Source organism: Argentina silus (genome assembly GCF_951799395.1).
Source record: "Argentina silus genome assembly, chromosome: 9".
NCBI classification, from domain to species: domain Eukaryota; kingdom Metazoa; phylum Chordata; class Actinopteri; order Argentiniformes; family Argentinidae; genus Argentina; species Argentina silus.
Genome location: NC_139663.1, coordinates 8,965,293 through 8,982,092, shown reverse-complemented (window position 1 = coordinate 8,982,092; position 16,800 = coordinate 8,965,293). Strand labels below are relative to the sequence as shown.

The window sequence follows — 16,800 nt, the reverse complement described above, 5'->3', positions numbered from 1 at the left end:
AGAGCACAGGAAATGTCAGTGCACTGCTCAAAAGAGGACATGGTGGTTCTCTAATTGGGTTATCGCACGCAACTATGAAAGAGTCACACGCACGTAACCTCAAATGAGTTGTCTACTGGCATTTCACGCCTGGCATTCAAGCTGTTGACCCCAAAATCCCAGGCGAACTTTTTCCTGAACATGAATCATTTTCACCATATTGAGTTCTAACGCTCATCTCACTGAGCTGAGTCAGTCGTAGAAACAACATAACTCAGGCATTGCTCTAGCCAGCCAGGGGATGGGTCCTCTAACCAGACTGGTTCCCTGCAAGGTCTATTTGTTGTTTATACATCTATCCTGTCCCTTGCAACAGCAGGCATTGGCTTTTCTTTTATATACACAATGTGCATCATCAGACACTACCACAACAAACCCCTAAAATATAACCTAGCTTTATAGAAATGTATGGGAACATTCTGAGAATTTTGAGCTTTTGAGGATTCAACATCAGAATTGCATTTAGACTTAATAATCCCCTTTGCATTCTTGTCATATTTGTCTTATGAACTGTACAGTGAACTGCATCTTTATTGTGGAGGGATTGGGTGTAGCCTTGAACTATAATATCCTATGGAATTTCCTGGAAGAACAATCCTGCTTTTCATCAATAAGGCAGAAGACCCTGAGGTGAAGAGAAGCAACACTCTGGGACTTGTTCATTTTCTGAGGATTCCATTACACCTCAGAGGAACACGTCACACAGAAGAGGCAAAGTGTGTTGCATACTCGCCCACACGTCTGCAGGGAATTCAATAACATACTGTAGGAAATAGACAGAATTAAACAGAATTGCCAGTTGCTAAGCAAACTGAGTGTCACCGATAAATAGGCCTACAGTACTGTATATGGAGCTGACAATGATCACTTTCTTTTCATAGTTTTTGTTGTTTGTTTGTTTCTGCCAGTTTACATTATCGAATTGTACTAGCCTACAGTGCAGGTTCCAACATACACGAGATGGGTAGTTTTACTACGGCTCCAGGGTGTCCCTTGTGCTGTCACGATGCATCCTCGCTCAGAGATGTATGTCACCTTTTAAGAACTAACCTGGCAGGCAGAAGCGGCTCCGTGGACGAGTCGAGCAGCATCACCAAGGGACGTTATAACTTCAGTCATCTCGGAACCCAGTATCTCATCGGAGTCTGATTTAGTGAAACTATAACTTCAGGGACTGGCTACATAGTTGTTTCACTGGCGTTTGAACCGCCTTTGTAACATTGTCACCATGAACGACTTAGGAAACAGTGTTTGTTACCTTTTTAGGCTACAAGAGCAACATTCTTGCAATGCACATCAGAATGTCACACATTTGATGCGCAGCCTACCGATAGTGTTCAAAGGTTGCAAGGCTGCCTATTGATTGCTGCTATATACATAGTCATTGTGTTACTGCGTGTGGCGTATGCTATTGGAGTAATTAACCCTCATTGCTGCAACCTTCAAGTGTCTTCCTATTATGACATAGAAAAAGTACAGGAAAACAAACCAACCAACCTTCATAATGCCGCAAGGTGTGTTCGCCCCACCGTGACTTCGTTCGGCTGAATTGTCGCGGCTGCTGCTGCCAATCCTAGGGCTCCCGTGCTCCTTGTACCTTCCGTTGGTGTAAACTCCCTCGGCCCCATAGACCGGGTGCGCGGCAGACAGAGCAGCCGCCGAAACGTCCAGGAATGCCCGGGTGCCAGACGGATGCAGCATCGCGGCGTCATTGTTATTCAGTCCCGCTATTCCCGTCGCGCCCTGTGCCGGTGAGGCGGCAATTGTATCTAACAAATGTCCCGACACAGCCTCGGAAGCATGTACCCCTGCCATCATCCACGGACGTTACGACAAAACACTCAACATTATGTACTGACCCATTGTCTCAAAACAACAGACTAATTAGAATGAGTTCGTGCGTGTGTAGACTAACCTATATATGATCAGTCCACCGTCGACGCGCGGTCCTCCGAACCTTTGATGGACAGATTGAATAGTCCGCCTGATCAAACTCTTTCTTGTCGCTCGGTCGTTAAATGAGCAGATGGTGCTCCGTATGTGATCCGGTCTGATTAGCTATAGCGGCAAAGACCCCGCGTAGAAACAAGTAATATATAGGTCTAAACAGTACTGGTCAATTAAAAAAGGCGTCAATTAGCGTTTTAGTTAGAAGCCAACACTTTCGGTTTTCTCCCAGATTCTTGTGTTTGCGTCTTGGCTGGATGCATACCGTCCGCTATTCCTCTCCACACTGCGAATTGTCTGGTGCTGTACTTTTTCCTTTCGCAGATGAGAAATCGGGAGCTCTTCCCCACGTGCATCCGCGGGATGCAGCTATTTACAATGCGCTGTTGTGTGATTTTGTTCCTCTCCCCCTCCCTCATACACAAATTCACGTCATTTACACACACACACACACACACACACACACACACACACACACACACACACACGCACGCACGCAACATTTTCTGTAGTGATTGAGTAGGTTATGTACATCATTGTCTCACGTTTATGTTTGAGAAAGTATTTGCACGAAATATGCCCCCCCCCCCAACGCATTTTACACTTAAAACAATGCAGGAAAACCCCTCTAACTTAAGACATGTCAGGAGGGAGAAAACAAATGATGAGCAACAAACACAGATAATAATGCCCATTAATATCCCACTTAGAGGCCAAATCACATTACAGCAAATTGGCATGAGCGGAATCATGTGTTGCAGTGAGTGTGGGCTGAGAGTGTCTGGTCATTATTGTCAAACCAGACTAATCAAACCCAGCACCGATCATTATCGTCAGACCAAACCAGACTAATCAAACCCAGCACCAATCATTATCGTCAGACTAAACCAGTGCAAAAGTGAACCGTGCCATGTGATGATGGGGCTGTGCAGTTGGCCAGATGCTCTGTGGCTTTACTCTGTGGTCCAACCGGGAAAGATGTGAAAGGTCAAGGGGGATGTCATAGTGGTAGCAAGGACGAGTATTATTCAAGGTTGTGCACAATCAGACTCCATATCACATGGTGAAAATAATGGTAGACATGGCAATCAATGAGGAGCTTATATCTGAAGAATTAACGTTGGAACAAGTGATACTTTCTGGTGTTACAATGTCTCCCCAAGTAACAGAGAAGGGATTCATACTATAGGTTGTTATCATGTAATGACACAAGTTGAATGAGGGGAGTCATCATGTGATCACAGAGCTCTTTGGGGTCCACACCTGCCCCCTCTCAGTCCTGGTCTGTACTCCACTCTTGACCATAAGCTTGAATGATTTCTTCTTCTTAAAGCATGCAGTCCAGCTGCAGACAGAGAGGAGAGAGAGAGAGAGAGAGAGTGACCGAAAGAAAGAGACAAGGGGTTGATGGAGGGATGATACGGAGGGAGAATAAAAGAAAAACGAAGGAAGGAAAACATGGCAGTCAGATTATGAAGTCATGTATTATGCATCTTCAGAAATAATTTAGCAAAAGTCCTGCTTTTAAAAGCCTTCCTGCCTTCAAGCCCGGCTGTCTGGGTTGAATGTGAACATGCGTTTGACGTCCAAGGGCTTAAAAAACGTAAAAACAAGCTCCGCCAGGACCTGCACTGAGGAGAGGAGAAAAGTTCACATGGTGTAAACACACATGTGTCTCATTAAAGAATCTCTGAGCCCACAAATGTGCTCTGTGAAGCACTCCATCACTTACCGAAGAACAAAACAGGCGATGAAGAGACGGGGATGGCCTAACAACACTGAGTGGGAGGAGGATAACATACGAGCTGTAGATAGAGGAGGATAAAAGGAAAGAGAAAGAGTGGGAGAGTAAATGCTAGATAAGAGCGGGAGCACCTTTTACAGGCAGTTTGCCGTCGTCTGCTCTGCCACTGTTATTCTTAATCACACCTCTTTGTTTTCCATTGTGGTTGGTTGTAGCTTCCTGTGACAGGAAGTGAGCCCGAGGTATGATGTGTTTCTGCCCATCCCTCCCCCTACACACATAAGGAGGGGTAGCCACCCGTAGCTCCTATCTCCTAGCTTGACTCCCTCACACCCAGCCCACTCGAGGAGAGGCCCATGACGACAGTGCAGACCAATCACTGCAGATGAGAGGTCTATGACTGTGTGGGGTAATGTCATGGCACAGGCTCCAGAGGGTATTTGTCCTCAACGGTTGAGAGGGTCGCCAGGTCAAATGTTCATAATGAATTACCTTGGATACAGTTGTTTAGAGGTGTAACAATGCATGTCACAACCACCATGACTACTCAGCCATGCATAACGAAGGCAGTTGGAGATGCTGCCCCGTGTCTGCACAACAGAGAGATATAGACAGCAGAGAAAAAGACAGCACTCTGGGATACATGAGGCTGAATAATCAGTATTAATGTGATGAGATTTTTAAGGGACGTGTATAGAGACTTCTCAGTGATCACAGCAAGGCCTCTGAGGGCCAGAATACCATACTTCCTGTGCCCACCCACATGACCTCTGTGAAGGGGAACAGAAACTCTGTCTATGAAAACCCTCAGTATGTTTCACCATTCAGTGCCTATCAGTGATTTAATGTGAGTCTTTTATTTTGACGTATACTCTAATCGTGACCTTTGGCCTTTTCCATAAGTGCCTCTGATGGACCACCCTCCTCTGAGGCGGTCTAATTACTTGAACTGATGCACAGATTAATTTGAATGTGTAGATTAATGCAACGTTCACTGGTGCCAATTTACAGCTTAATCATCTGAGTGAAGTGTGGTTAAAAAGCCGTGACTGGATAACTCTGGTATCTGACCTATGAAGAAGCTGCTTTAGATACAGCAATGCGCTTTAGACATTAAAGGGGCAATTCGAACCATACTGTGCTGGCACGGATATTTTCTTTTTCACATTGTCCTTTCCAGCACTGTTTCAGGAATTATGGTGGATGCATAAACAGGCCAGCTCAGCTCAGCTTGACTCAGCAGTACCTCTGATGACATCTAGTGGTCACAAGTAGGAACTGGAGGATAGATCCCCATACTCATTAATTTCCATCAGCCAAATGTTCTCTCAAAAAACAACAACAAAAAACTGTTCAGGCTCAACTAAATCCCTTTGAGAATTTTAAATCCATCAGGGGGATTTGGGAAAGTATTCTCAATTCAGTGGTTTTTGTGGTTCATGTGGAAACAGGTGCATAACTCTCTGTTTCACTACTGCATTATCCAGTATTTGACACATAAAAGAGCCACATTTGACCTGCTGACTAAAGAACAGAACAGAGTAGTTACACACTATCAAAAAATTGTTGTAAGAGGCAATATGACAGATCATACACTGTTAGCCTTGCATGCCAGCCTCACTTTGTTTCAAAGGGATTGAATTTATTTGTTTATCAGGATCCTCATTAGCTGCTGCACATGCAGCCACTAAGCTTTCCGGGATCCACATAGAACATAAAACACATGACAGAATACAGAACATCTTTAGACAGAACAGTTACAGTATATACAAGAACAACATACATATACAAGAACAATATAATATAAATACATAAAATAATAATAATACATCAATAACAACACAAGATGAGTCATATATTATCAAGACACCAAGAAACAACACTTTTTACACTATTCATATATACATATTCATATGCTTATATACAGTCCAGTTAAATTAGCTCTTTAGAAAGAGGAGAGGCGCTGTGATACAATATGTTTTTTCATCTGTTTTATAAGCTAAACTTGCTTTTTGCCAGGCAGGTCATTCAACGATGACATGGCTCTATACATAACTGAGTGGCGCAATAAATCTGTTTTTGATTGGGTACCATGAAGAAACCCATAGTGGTGTGTCTTGTGGGGCATGTATGTCTGTTTGAAGTGTATGCAAATAGATGATACAAGTGGATAGGACATTTCAACAAACAAGTAGTCAATCTCTCCTCAACACTTCCTGTTTTGAGTCAGCTGTAGCTTTGCTAGGTCTTCCTTTGCTGTACCTGACCATATTACTGGACATCAATCAAGATGGGACAAGACCAGAGCCTGAATGAGTAGTACAGCTGAGCATTGTGTAAAAAATGCAGAACATCTTCTTATAACATAGACATACCTCTCTCTCCATCTTAACAACAACTTTGTCAATATGACTTGACCATGATATCTGACCATCCAATGTTACTCCTAGGAGTTCACCTTTTTCAACTTGCTCAATCGTTACACCCTTTATGCACAACTCCAATCAAGGTTTCGGTCTAAGAGTACAATGCGTGATGTATTTAAAACCAGTTTATTTTTAATCACCTATTCTGATACTGACTGTAGGTCCTTATTAAGTCTCAGTGAGCTAACTAGCTGTAGGTGCTGACATGTAGAGTGTGGAATCATCAGCATACATAGTCACTCTAGCTTCTTGTAAGAAGAGGTGGCAAATCATTTGTAACAATAGAGAAGAGTAACGGCCTGAGGCAGCTGCCCTGAGGGACGCCACGCTGCACATTTCTAATATCAGAAAAGCTTCCATTGAAGAAAACTCTCTGGGTTGTATTGGATAAGTAACTTTCCAACCATGTGATGGCAGGTGATAGTCATAACGAGTGAGTTTTTTCAATGACAAATGATCAAAGGCTGTACTGAAATCTCACAATACAGTTGTTCTTCTTTCTTTTTGCCAATCATCAGTCATTTGAATCTGTGCAGTACAAGTTGAGTGACCTTCCCTATATGTATGTTGAAAGTCAGTGGTTATGGTAGTGGTTATTATATCATAGGAATAACCTCTCAGTTGGGATATTTGGGTTGTGAGTTCATCTCCAGTTGTTGGCAAGAAGAGTGAAGCTCTTAAACCTTCTTAATTGCTGTAAAATTAATGTTCATATAGCCTATACTGTGTAAACGTGAGAAAGGCTAGCATGTTTGTTCATCTGCAGATGATTTGCTCCATTTTGGGTAGCTTTGAAGTATTGTGCATTGGTTTGTTTTTGCTGTCCAAAAAATGACATTTTCTTCCAAACACCTGCTGTGTTAAATTGGGTTCAATTGAACCCCCTAACCCCTCGTGTCCACTTCCCTGTTTTACTGCTCTTGTTGCGAATATCGAACAGTTTCCAGGCAACCACGTGCAGATTCGTATCCAAGCAACAGGCCCACACTGACCTCCAATCATTTAAAAATAGAAATTATATATATATATATATAGAACTACTCTGAACAGGAATTGCAATTATCCACAGTAATTAGTGAAAAGGGCAAACAGCCATGGGCAGTCAATCCTATGCCAGTCAATCCTGTATCCTGAGATTGACAACCACAGCAGCTATTGATAGTCATCTATGTTATAGCATAGAGTTATAGTTAATTATATTTCAGCAATAGGGTAATTATATTATATCTTGAAGAATAAAACATATGCATGCTTCATGAGCTTAGTTCAACTGTCTTACCCCATCAGCACCCACAATATAAGCGTTGTTTGTAAACAGTGTAATTGAAAACAAACCATATAGCTGAAAAACATGGCTAAAACTATCATTTTAATCTCATGGACGGTCAGGCTTTGCAGCTCCATCTATGAATTTAAGAGTGGTTACATTTCTCCAGCCCCATCCCTAAATTTTTTACCAAAAATGTGGCGGAGAGATCGCTTTGTTGTTTGAATCCCAGATTGCCCCTTCAAAGGGATAGCTTATCTCAATTATCTAGCAACTTGCACTTCCACATTTTCCAATATAATGGTAGTGGATGGGAAGCACTCTCTGGCCAGAAAGTGGACCCCTTTGCTTCCATTGTATTGGAAAATGTGGAAGTACAAGTTGATAAATAACTGAGATAGGGACTTTATCGACTGGAGTGAAGGTATGTGGTTGATCACAAAAATGTTGGTTTAGAGCGAGCTACCCCTTTACAGGCACATACTGGCCGACCTGTGTCTCAGAGACACTTTCTCTTTCCGCCACTAGATGGCAGATGTGAGTTGACCCTGAGACCCAGTCTGTTACAATGGAAACAGTGAATGGGGATCCAAAAAAACAGCGCTCCCTTGCACGAGACAAATCAATCCCAATGATTTTCCTAAATAAATTGAACAAACGAATGAATGAGCCGTGCACACTCATTGTTGTATTACGATTGTGTGTTATTCCCTTTTGCAGTGAGCATGGTAGCTGAGATGCTGGTTTCATGTGATTGCAGTGTAGACTGATGGTGACTAAGTGTGCATAAATAAAACATTTATTTCAGAGTCACTTCTTCTCTACTTTCATTTCATGGTTCAAATTATTTATAAAACTTTATTTTTTTTCCTCAATTCAACTGCTGTTTTTCCTCGGAGAAGACCAAGTTCTAAAACCCAACCACAAACATGGAACGTACACTGAACAGAACACAGCGCCATCTACAGCTTCAAAAGTACATAGACTACGGTGAAACAAAGATCCAAGTTTGAAATTATGAGAATAATGTTAAAAAAAGAAAATATCACAAGACCTCCCACGTAGCTGGACTCTTCAACAACATAAAAGAAATCAAGAAATACAAAGAAGAAATGTTTCTTTTGGAAAACAAAAAGAAACAGAAGGAATACTTTAAATAATGTCCACTGGAGAGAGACAAAGCACATAAGAAACGTACTTCTGATTACCGTTTGCAGTATGGCTTTTTTCAGGTGTAGTCCTAAAACGATGTGGAAAAAGCCTCAGAGGACGCGTGATTTTGTGTGCCCTCTATAGATCATGCAAGGGGGTTACATTCAGAGGGGCGTGCCAGACTTACACCGTAATAAAATAGAATTATGGTACAGAAAATAAATTCATATATGCTGTATATACTGTAGATAAATAATTCTCTATTTGTCTTTCACTTTATGATACATCAACCAAGCATAGTGATTCATTCCTGAGAGGACAGAGCTTATAAGCAGAGAGGGTGGGGGGGTGGGGAGGGGGGTTGTTATGAGAGGAGTGGGGGTTGGTGTTGTCATCAATACATTATCCAATAGCTCAGAGGTGTGTGAGAGAGTGTGTATGAGTGGTGTTTGTGTGTGTGTGTGTGTTTGGGAAGGGGTGGGGTTCACTGCATAGCCGCAACAACAGGTGGGCTTGTCTCAGTGAGACTAACCCTAATCCTGTAAATGTAATCTTGTGGGTATACTAGCCACAACACATATTGATGACAGAGAGAGAGAGAGAGAGAGAGAGAGAGAGAGAGAGAGAGAGAGAGAGAGAGAGAGAGAGAGAGAGAGAGAGAGAGAGGGGGCGAGGGCCACAACTCCCAACACTTTTCTACAGCAAGAGATCTCTATGTTCTACGTGTACGGCCCGGACCGATGAGTCTGTTCAAGCACTTCATTCCTTACGTTTCTGTACCTCAGTTGATGTCAGTTGATGTTCATGTTGTCACACAGACACATGCACATGCAGGTTTAGTACAAGTGATCAGTAATAACAGTAAACAAGTCACAGGCAGACAGACAGACAGACAGACAACAGATAGACAGGTGCAGCATGACCCTGCGCACCTCTGCACCTCAGCGGGAGTGCAGTTAGTGTAGGCTACTTCTGCAGATACACAAGACTAAGCCAGGGCTCCCCATGACACCCCAATATCTCCCTGCAGTCCCACTGTTTTAGGTAAGGAGTTTTGAGTTAGTCCAATCACCATACACACACACACACACACACACACACACACACACACACACACACACACACACACACACACACACACACACCCAACCCCCCAGTGGCGACTATGGACAAGGATATCTTCAGCACAGCACACCACAGCATCACAAGATTTGACCAAAAGAATGTGTTGTTATAAACTACAGACAGAAGAGCAGTAATGAGAGTTATCATTGATGACGTAGTAGACACGTAGTAGAGAAGAATAGAGGGGAGGGTGTCCAATGACCTGAGGGAACAAGTGGGCATGGAACAGCACTGGATATATTTTTGTATTTGTACTCCTGTGTTCAAACATTATAACACAAATAGCCAGTCAGTGTGATGGGGGCCAAAAGTACTTGAGTTTGATGATCTGAACAGAACATGAGCAAAGACGTGTGTGTGAGTGTGTGTGTGTGTGTGTGTGTGTGTGTGTGTGTGTGTGTGTGTGTGTGTGTACGTGTGTGTGTGTGTGTGTGTGTGTGTGTGTGTGCGTGCGTGCGTGCGTGTGTGTGTGTGTGTGTGTGTGTGTGTGACACAGATAGTCAGTGTGCTCTGAAAATGAGAGGAAAGCTATTCTTGCTTGGAGTTTAGTGTACAAACAGACTACTTCTGATTGAAACTTCCCTTAGTAACAAATCTGATGATGTTGCCAATAACAACAGCATTATGTTTCATTTAAGTTTTTTCGTCAGAGGGCAGGTTCCATGTAAAACATTGATAAACCATTTACAACAAAATAAAAACAGTACAACTGTTTAAATGACTTCGTACAGTAGTTAACTTCTGTTTTGTTTGTGGAGAGTGTGACCAAATTAACAAATGAAAATACATGCATGATCTGAATGACATTTCTTTTTTCTTTCTTTCTTCCTTTTTTTTTTTTTTTGCATCAAAATTTGTCTGTTTTACAGATACATACTAAAAAACAAATAAAAAAGTCACTGGCATGCAGTTTGCATGCTGAAAAGAAAAAAACGAAAAAAACAATCACAACCATTATTAACATTTCACATTATAGCTATCTGAAATTTAACAGGAGAAAATGAATGGAATTAAACCATCTGAAATGTCAAAAGGGGCAGGGTTCATTTGGTGTTGTCAGGGGTTAGAGGTTGAAGGTCACGACTGTTGGCCGCTCCACTGGCTCTCCATTGGCCGCCGCAGCAGCTCCTCCACGTGTCTCGCCACGTCCATGGTGTCATCCAGGTCAAAGTCACCCTCCGCATCCAACATGGAGTCGCTCCTACCAGACCAGAGAAGAGTTACTCACAGATAGGCAATCATACAGAAACAAACAGAAACTTAACATACACACACGCCAGCATGGACACGCAGGCACGCACACGCACGCACACACACACACACACACACACACACACACACACACACACACACACACACACACACACACACACACACACACACACACACACAGCTTGTCCCTGCAGAATCTTCACTCACATAGGTGCGTATAGGCTGTAGGTGTGAGGGTGACTGACAGCAGGAGAGGCGACGTGATCCATGTAGGTGGGGTTTGCTCCTGCTGTTTCAGGATTGGCTGGATTGGTGAACCTGGGGTGTCAAGACACACTCAATTTTTATTGATTGCCTTAGCAACACTCATCATCATCAGTCATGACCTCCTTCTGTTTCATTATCACCATTCCCCAAGCTATCCAGGCCTTGGGTAAGGAGTGGAGCAGAGAGGAGCAGGGAACCAGGCTATCTCACTAACAATGTTAACTGGGATGATGAGAGAAGGACAGGGCTGGTCAGGCAGAAGGTTGGACTCTAATTGGCCTCCGTCGTTTATAGAGACCTAATGGTTGATCTGCATTCAGAGCCCATAGTTAGGTGATTAACTCAGCCCTGTCGCCACTCTGATGGGAGGGATGCAGGGGAAGAAGGGAGGGGGAGAGGGGAGGGAGGGAAAAAGGGAGGAAGTGAGACGGAGGGAGCGATGGAAGTAGAGAAGGAGGGAGGGAGGGAGAGAAGGACTGAAGGAATCAAGGGGACAGACACTTACTCTGGTACCACTTGTTTGATCTGTGGTTTGACATAGCCATCCACTGCTTTTGCTGTAAGAGAGGAAGGCAGAGTGAAGGAGAGACATCCACAGACTCCTCATCGTGATGGTAACACATTCCACAGAGAGTTGTTTAGAAACTGAAACATAAGGTGTTTCTTTCCATATTCTTTTTTTATTTTTTTTATCAAAAGAAAAATGATTAAATGAATGCAGTGCGTACAGAGAGGTGGGGTGTAGTATTTGGAGAAGACCTCATCCTTGGGTCTGTCGGGGTAAAGGAACAGCAGGTGGTTGAGGTCGCTGATGCGGTCAGCCAGAGAGCGGATAGAGAAGTCTTTGGTTGTGTAGGGCATGAGGTTCCACACCATCCTCTCCCCTGGGAGACACAGGAAACACACGCATCGTTAACACACAGCTTTCCCACACTGTGACTTTGGTCTCTCAAAATGAGACATTTATATGTGTGTAGATATTTATATGTGATGAAGCATTTATAATAGGTACTGACATGATTGGTGATAATTGCCACTTGGCACATTGGGGCATTGATATGTAGTGGTTGGGGTTTATTAATTTGAGGTTTACCTGCTTTGTTGGGATTCTCTGCCACCCAGGCAATGGTGATCCCTCCTATCTCAGAGTCACTGAAACGCAGCAGGAAGGTCCCGTTGGGTTTTGACATCAGCATGTCCTGGGCTTGCTGCTTATTCACAAAGCCCAGGATCGCTCTGAGAGACACACAGAGAGAGAGAGAGATAGACATTATAGCATTAGCATGTGTTCCCTCTCCCGCTTGACCAAAGCTCATTTCCAGGTAAGAATATCTCAAGATCCAGTGGTTGCCATGGTAAAGAGTGGGATTCTGAAGTTGAGTCACTGAGCTTGGAAAAAAGCAGTCTGACGTGAGCCAGGGACAGCAATGGTCAGGTGTTGCATCATGTTAACCCCTGGACCCCTTTTTAGTTGTTCATTTCACCCAAAGAAAAAAATACTATACATACTGTATACTCAATAGTAACTTCATACAGTCTCATTCAGGGGTAAAAAAGCTTAGAATATGGCAACATTACAAAGATTTCTCACCCATCATTCCAGTGTGGTTTGAGATGCTTTTTCGTGAGTTCCATGACCCCATCAAACCACTGCCAAAACGTGAAGTTCCTACCTGGCAGGCTCTCCTGTAGGGTGAAGGGGTTTTGCAATGGGTTTCAAATGAACACTCTGTCTTTCCTCACTCCAACCTCTCCTCACACATACTGTACAGTACAGAGCAAAGCAACAATCAGAACAGATAGTGGTGTCCTTTATGTGAGTTCATGTGATTTCCTCCCATCGCTCCAGTCTATTAACACTGAGAACAACATGTCCTCAACCACACAGATGAGATCAGTGAAGTTCTGGTAGTACTGCTATTGTGTGTGTGTGTGTGTGTGTGTGTGTGTGTGTGTGTGTGTGTGTGTGTGTGTGTGTGTGTGTGTGTGTGTGTGTGTGTGTGTGTGAGAGAGTGCATTCACTTTGAGGTGTGTGTTCCTACGGGCCTCTCACTAATGAGATTGATGGCGTGTGGTGAATGAGGTCTGAATGTAAGTGTGTTCTCTGTCATCATTGGCTGGTTAGAGGTAGCCAATGAGGCGGAGAGCTGAATTAGTCCTCCCTGTCTGGACAAACAGGCCCATTAAGGGGATTGGAGGATGACATAGCCAGTGAAGCTCTCTCTCTCTCTGCCAGCCTAAGTTTAGGCAGAGATATACAACTAGATGATCATTTGAATTATATAGTATAGTCATTACTAAAGTGCCTGCAGGCACATCCAAAATTTAGTTAACTCAGTCTCTGTGACTCAAATACAAATCCACATAAAAATCCACATACACTACCTCTTCAAATCACATCAAAAAGTAACCATAAATTATTTCTAGGCATAAAACATTTTATTTTGGTTTTGTAATGGTTAGTGGTCACTGGCTCACCCTGTTAAACTGGGACCAGGTCATTGTCATGTTGCGGTAGTCCTCAGGGTTGATGCTGGAGCTGCTGAACGCCTTCTGGGCCAGGAAGACCAGGTTCTCCTCAGAGAGGCCCCGGTTACTCTGCACCTCAGCCTTGTACTTCATGTTGAGGGCCTCGCATAGCTGGGGCCATAAGACCTTATCAGGCACTAGGAAGGGCACCCGACCCTGGGGAAGCACGGAGTAGTTAAGGCCCCTAACTAAGAAAAAACACCATCACAAACATGCATGCACACACGCACACACATGCACACACACTTACGCAGGACGCCCGCCCGCCCGCAAGCACGCACGCACACACGCACGCCCGCCCGCACGCACGCACACACGTACACACATGCACACACACTTACGCAGGACGCCCGCCCGCCCGCAAGCACGCATGCACACACGCACGCACGCACAGACTCAACTCACCGGTTCGGCAAAAGCGTTGTCCCATAGCACAGTTGCTGTGGCGTTATTGTCTTGACTACCGTGGACTATCACCACCACAGGAAGTGATAAGGTCTGATAGAGGCAGAAAGGGAGGTTCTCAGCAACATAAAACTGCACACAGCAATTTGTACTGACAGAAAGGACAACTACTGGAAAAAGTGAAAGCTTTTTAATCAAATTAAACAAAATATACACACATACATACATTCTTTCATACATACATACATGCAGTACAAACACACATATAGTACATACTTACATTGTAGGAATTATGCTTTAACATGTTCTTGTTATGAAAACAAATGTGCTATGGGAGTGTGTGATTATGTACATTAATCATAGTGAGCACATTATCACAAATCACTTCTATTTTTGCAATCTCTGCATTATTTTCATTATTTTCAAGAGCCTAGTGGACTTCTTTTAGGCAGTATGCGAGTCGAGGCTGGATTAGTCTGTCTGTCTGTTCTTACCTTAACCTGAAAGACCAGCTCGTTGCCCCCGACACTGAACTGGGACTCGAACAGAATAGTAAACTTCTCCTCCGTCACAGACTCCGCCCCTCGCCTGTCCGAGCGCTTGATCCTCTTCAAAGACTACATGAAAGTGGAGAAGTGGACGCCTGTGAGTGGCGAGCTGGGACCAACCCTAACCTATTCACTTTGAGCTGCCGCTCTCTCATCAGACATGCAGCATTCCTTTTGATTACCACAGCATGCAAGTTGGAAATAATCTGTGGATAATCTGTGGAGGGGAATTCTGGATACCATGGGGAGAGAGCATCATGCAAGCGAGTATGACAACACCATCCATGAATGCAGGTTCTCCAGAGCTTTGTGGAAAGCATACTGCACTCTCTATATGTGGCTAGCTCGTTAAGTCCTGTTCCACTCACCATATTTCTGAAGTGGGCGCTGAGCGTGCCTGTGGTCTGGTGGTACTCCATCACACAGTTGTTGTTGAGGATATCTCCACTGCTGTCACTGGGAGACAGAGAGAGAGAGAGAGAGAGAGAGAGAGAGAGAGAGAGAGAGAGAGTTAGCTGGTTAGCTTACATGAGGGAACCAGTCATAAAACTACTACAGAGGTGAGAGAGTGCTGTATCAAATCATTGATTGAAGGAGTGAAAGGGTTAATAACAACAATGTTCAAAATAATTGACCAACATATGTTCACCACACATGATGTTTACTTCTGTTGTGCTGACGTTCCATAGTAACAAGAAGGACAGTCATTGTTCATCATTTCCGATTTTAGATATCCCCCTGGGCTAAGGACACAGTGACAGGGCTGTTTGTTTAGTTCAAAGAGGCACATAATGTCTGATAAATGAGATTGCATTCACGCACTACCGACCGAGGACGTCCTCGGGATTCTATTAGTCGTGCAGAATGTGGAATGTGGTACACTGTTAAATTTAAAAGTGGAATCTCCAAGGGCCCCAAAGATTCCACTGTGGCATTGTTTGGATTCTAGCTATATCCATGTAGTGAGCAGTAGGGGTATAGTAATAATATATGGCATTTAGCTGACACTTTTATCCAAAGCAACTTACATTGCAGTGAGTGCATACATTTTTCAATATACAAACCCACAACATAAGCGTTGTTAGCACCATGCTCTACCAACTGAGCCACAGAGGACCACTATACTACTTTTATAACAGGCTAGGGGTCATAGTTCTATTGCTAGTACAGGCTTGTGTTATATGAAAGGTTACTGTAAAGTGTGGATGAGATCTTCTACGCTGAGACTCACTTCCTGGTGTTCTCATTCTTGAGCAGTGACTTGGCCTGCTGTTCACTGATGATGGTGGCTTTGACCTGGGGAGGGTTCATGTGCACGTTCAGCTTCCCGCCCACTAGGAGGCGCACTGTGGCAGCAAACTTGGTCTGGGTCTTCAGCACCTGCGGAGGCTGCTTCTCAATGATGAAGGTGCTGGAGAGAGAGGAGGTCAAGGCCAGTCAGCTCAGTCAGATCATTCTAACCAAACACAAACATTGTACAAATCACCCAATACCATCAATTGTGCTGCTTTTTTCCCCCCGAAAACATACAGTATATAGTACAAAAGACAGCCCTTGAGGTTTACCATGGACAGAATACACACATGGACACACACACATACAGTAGGCATAGTGACGATTATTCCTTCAGGTACTGAGAGCTAGAAGAGCACATTGGTGTATTTGCCCCATGTGCCTACGAGTGCTAGTGTTCAGGGGAAAGGAAGGAGAGGATGTGGTTACGCTGGAGGGCAGGACAGAGTGAAGAGGGAGGAAACACAAGCACTGTCTGGGCTTTGAACGCTAGTCCCTGCTAACCTGAACCCTTTTAACAGACATCACTGTGACAGTGACACAGCTTCTCAGTGCATTATGGGTCTCTGTAGGGACACACAGCTTGGGAGAGAGGTAGGGAATGTTGGGAGCACTCAGAGTTCTAACCAGAGAAGAGAAAAGACGACTCCTCCAGCCTGACAGACATGCCTTGAGGGCCACAACTTCATGTTGTTAATAGCATGGGCCTTTCTCAGCCCCTGTATCCTGCTGACTCTTCATACCTCCAGTATCACCAGTACCTCCAGTACCACACACACACTCTTTCTCCATAGATCTTATACTCTCTCCAATGATCTAGGTTTTTCCCCTCCGTTCTTCTCACTC

The 16,800-nt window shown here is 43.9% G+C and overlaps 2 protein-coding genes across 3 annotated transcripts in view; both read right to left on the bottom strand.

The window, feature by feature from the left end:
* LOC310809745 (inactive phospholipase C-like protein 2) overlaps positions 1-1,930 on the bottom strand; it is a 60,973-nt gene extending 59,043 nt beyond the window's left edge. Inside the window, exon 1 of the mRNA XM_083677173.1 lies at positions 1,537-1,930. Within this exon, the coding sequence (XP_083533299.1) occupies positions 1,537-1,857 (321 nt within the window). The 5' untranslated portion in view covers positions 1,858-1,930. The remainder of the gene's footprint in view (positions 1-1,536) is intronic.
* Positions 1-16,800, bottom strand: part of stat5a (signal transducer and activator of transcription 5a) — a 100,303-nt gene that overhangs the window by 47,486 nt on the left and 36,017 nt on the right. Inside the window, exons 10-20 of one of the 2 annotated variants that reach the window (XR_014554410.1) lie at positions 15,893-16,072; positions 15,030-15,117; positions 14,608-14,730; positions 14,114-14,206; positions 13,658-13,864; positions 12,771-12,865; positions 12,273-12,415; positions 11,908-12,063; positions 11,685-11,736; positions 11,120-11,230; positions 9,064-10,901 (exon numbers count right to left, since the gene is read on the bottom strand). Coding sequence is in view for 1 of the 2 variants with exons in the window: in XM_083677175.1 (XP_083533301.1) it covers positions 10,778-10,901; positions 11,120-11,230; positions 11,685-11,736; positions 11,908-12,063; positions 12,273-12,415; positions 12,771-12,865; positions 13,658-13,864; positions 14,114-14,206; positions 14,608-14,730; positions 15,030-15,117; positions 15,893-16,072 (1,372 nt within the window). In the remaining variant the exon portion in view is untranslated. Of the gene's footprint in view, positions 1-8,254; positions 10,902-11,119; positions 11,231-11,684; positions 11,737-11,907; positions 12,064-12,272; positions 12,416-12,770; positions 12,866-13,657; positions 13,865-14,113; positions 14,207-14,607; positions 14,731-15,029; positions 15,118-15,892; positions 16,073-16,800 lie in introns of those variants that run through there. The other variant, XM_083677175.1, reaches the window with a different exon arrangement.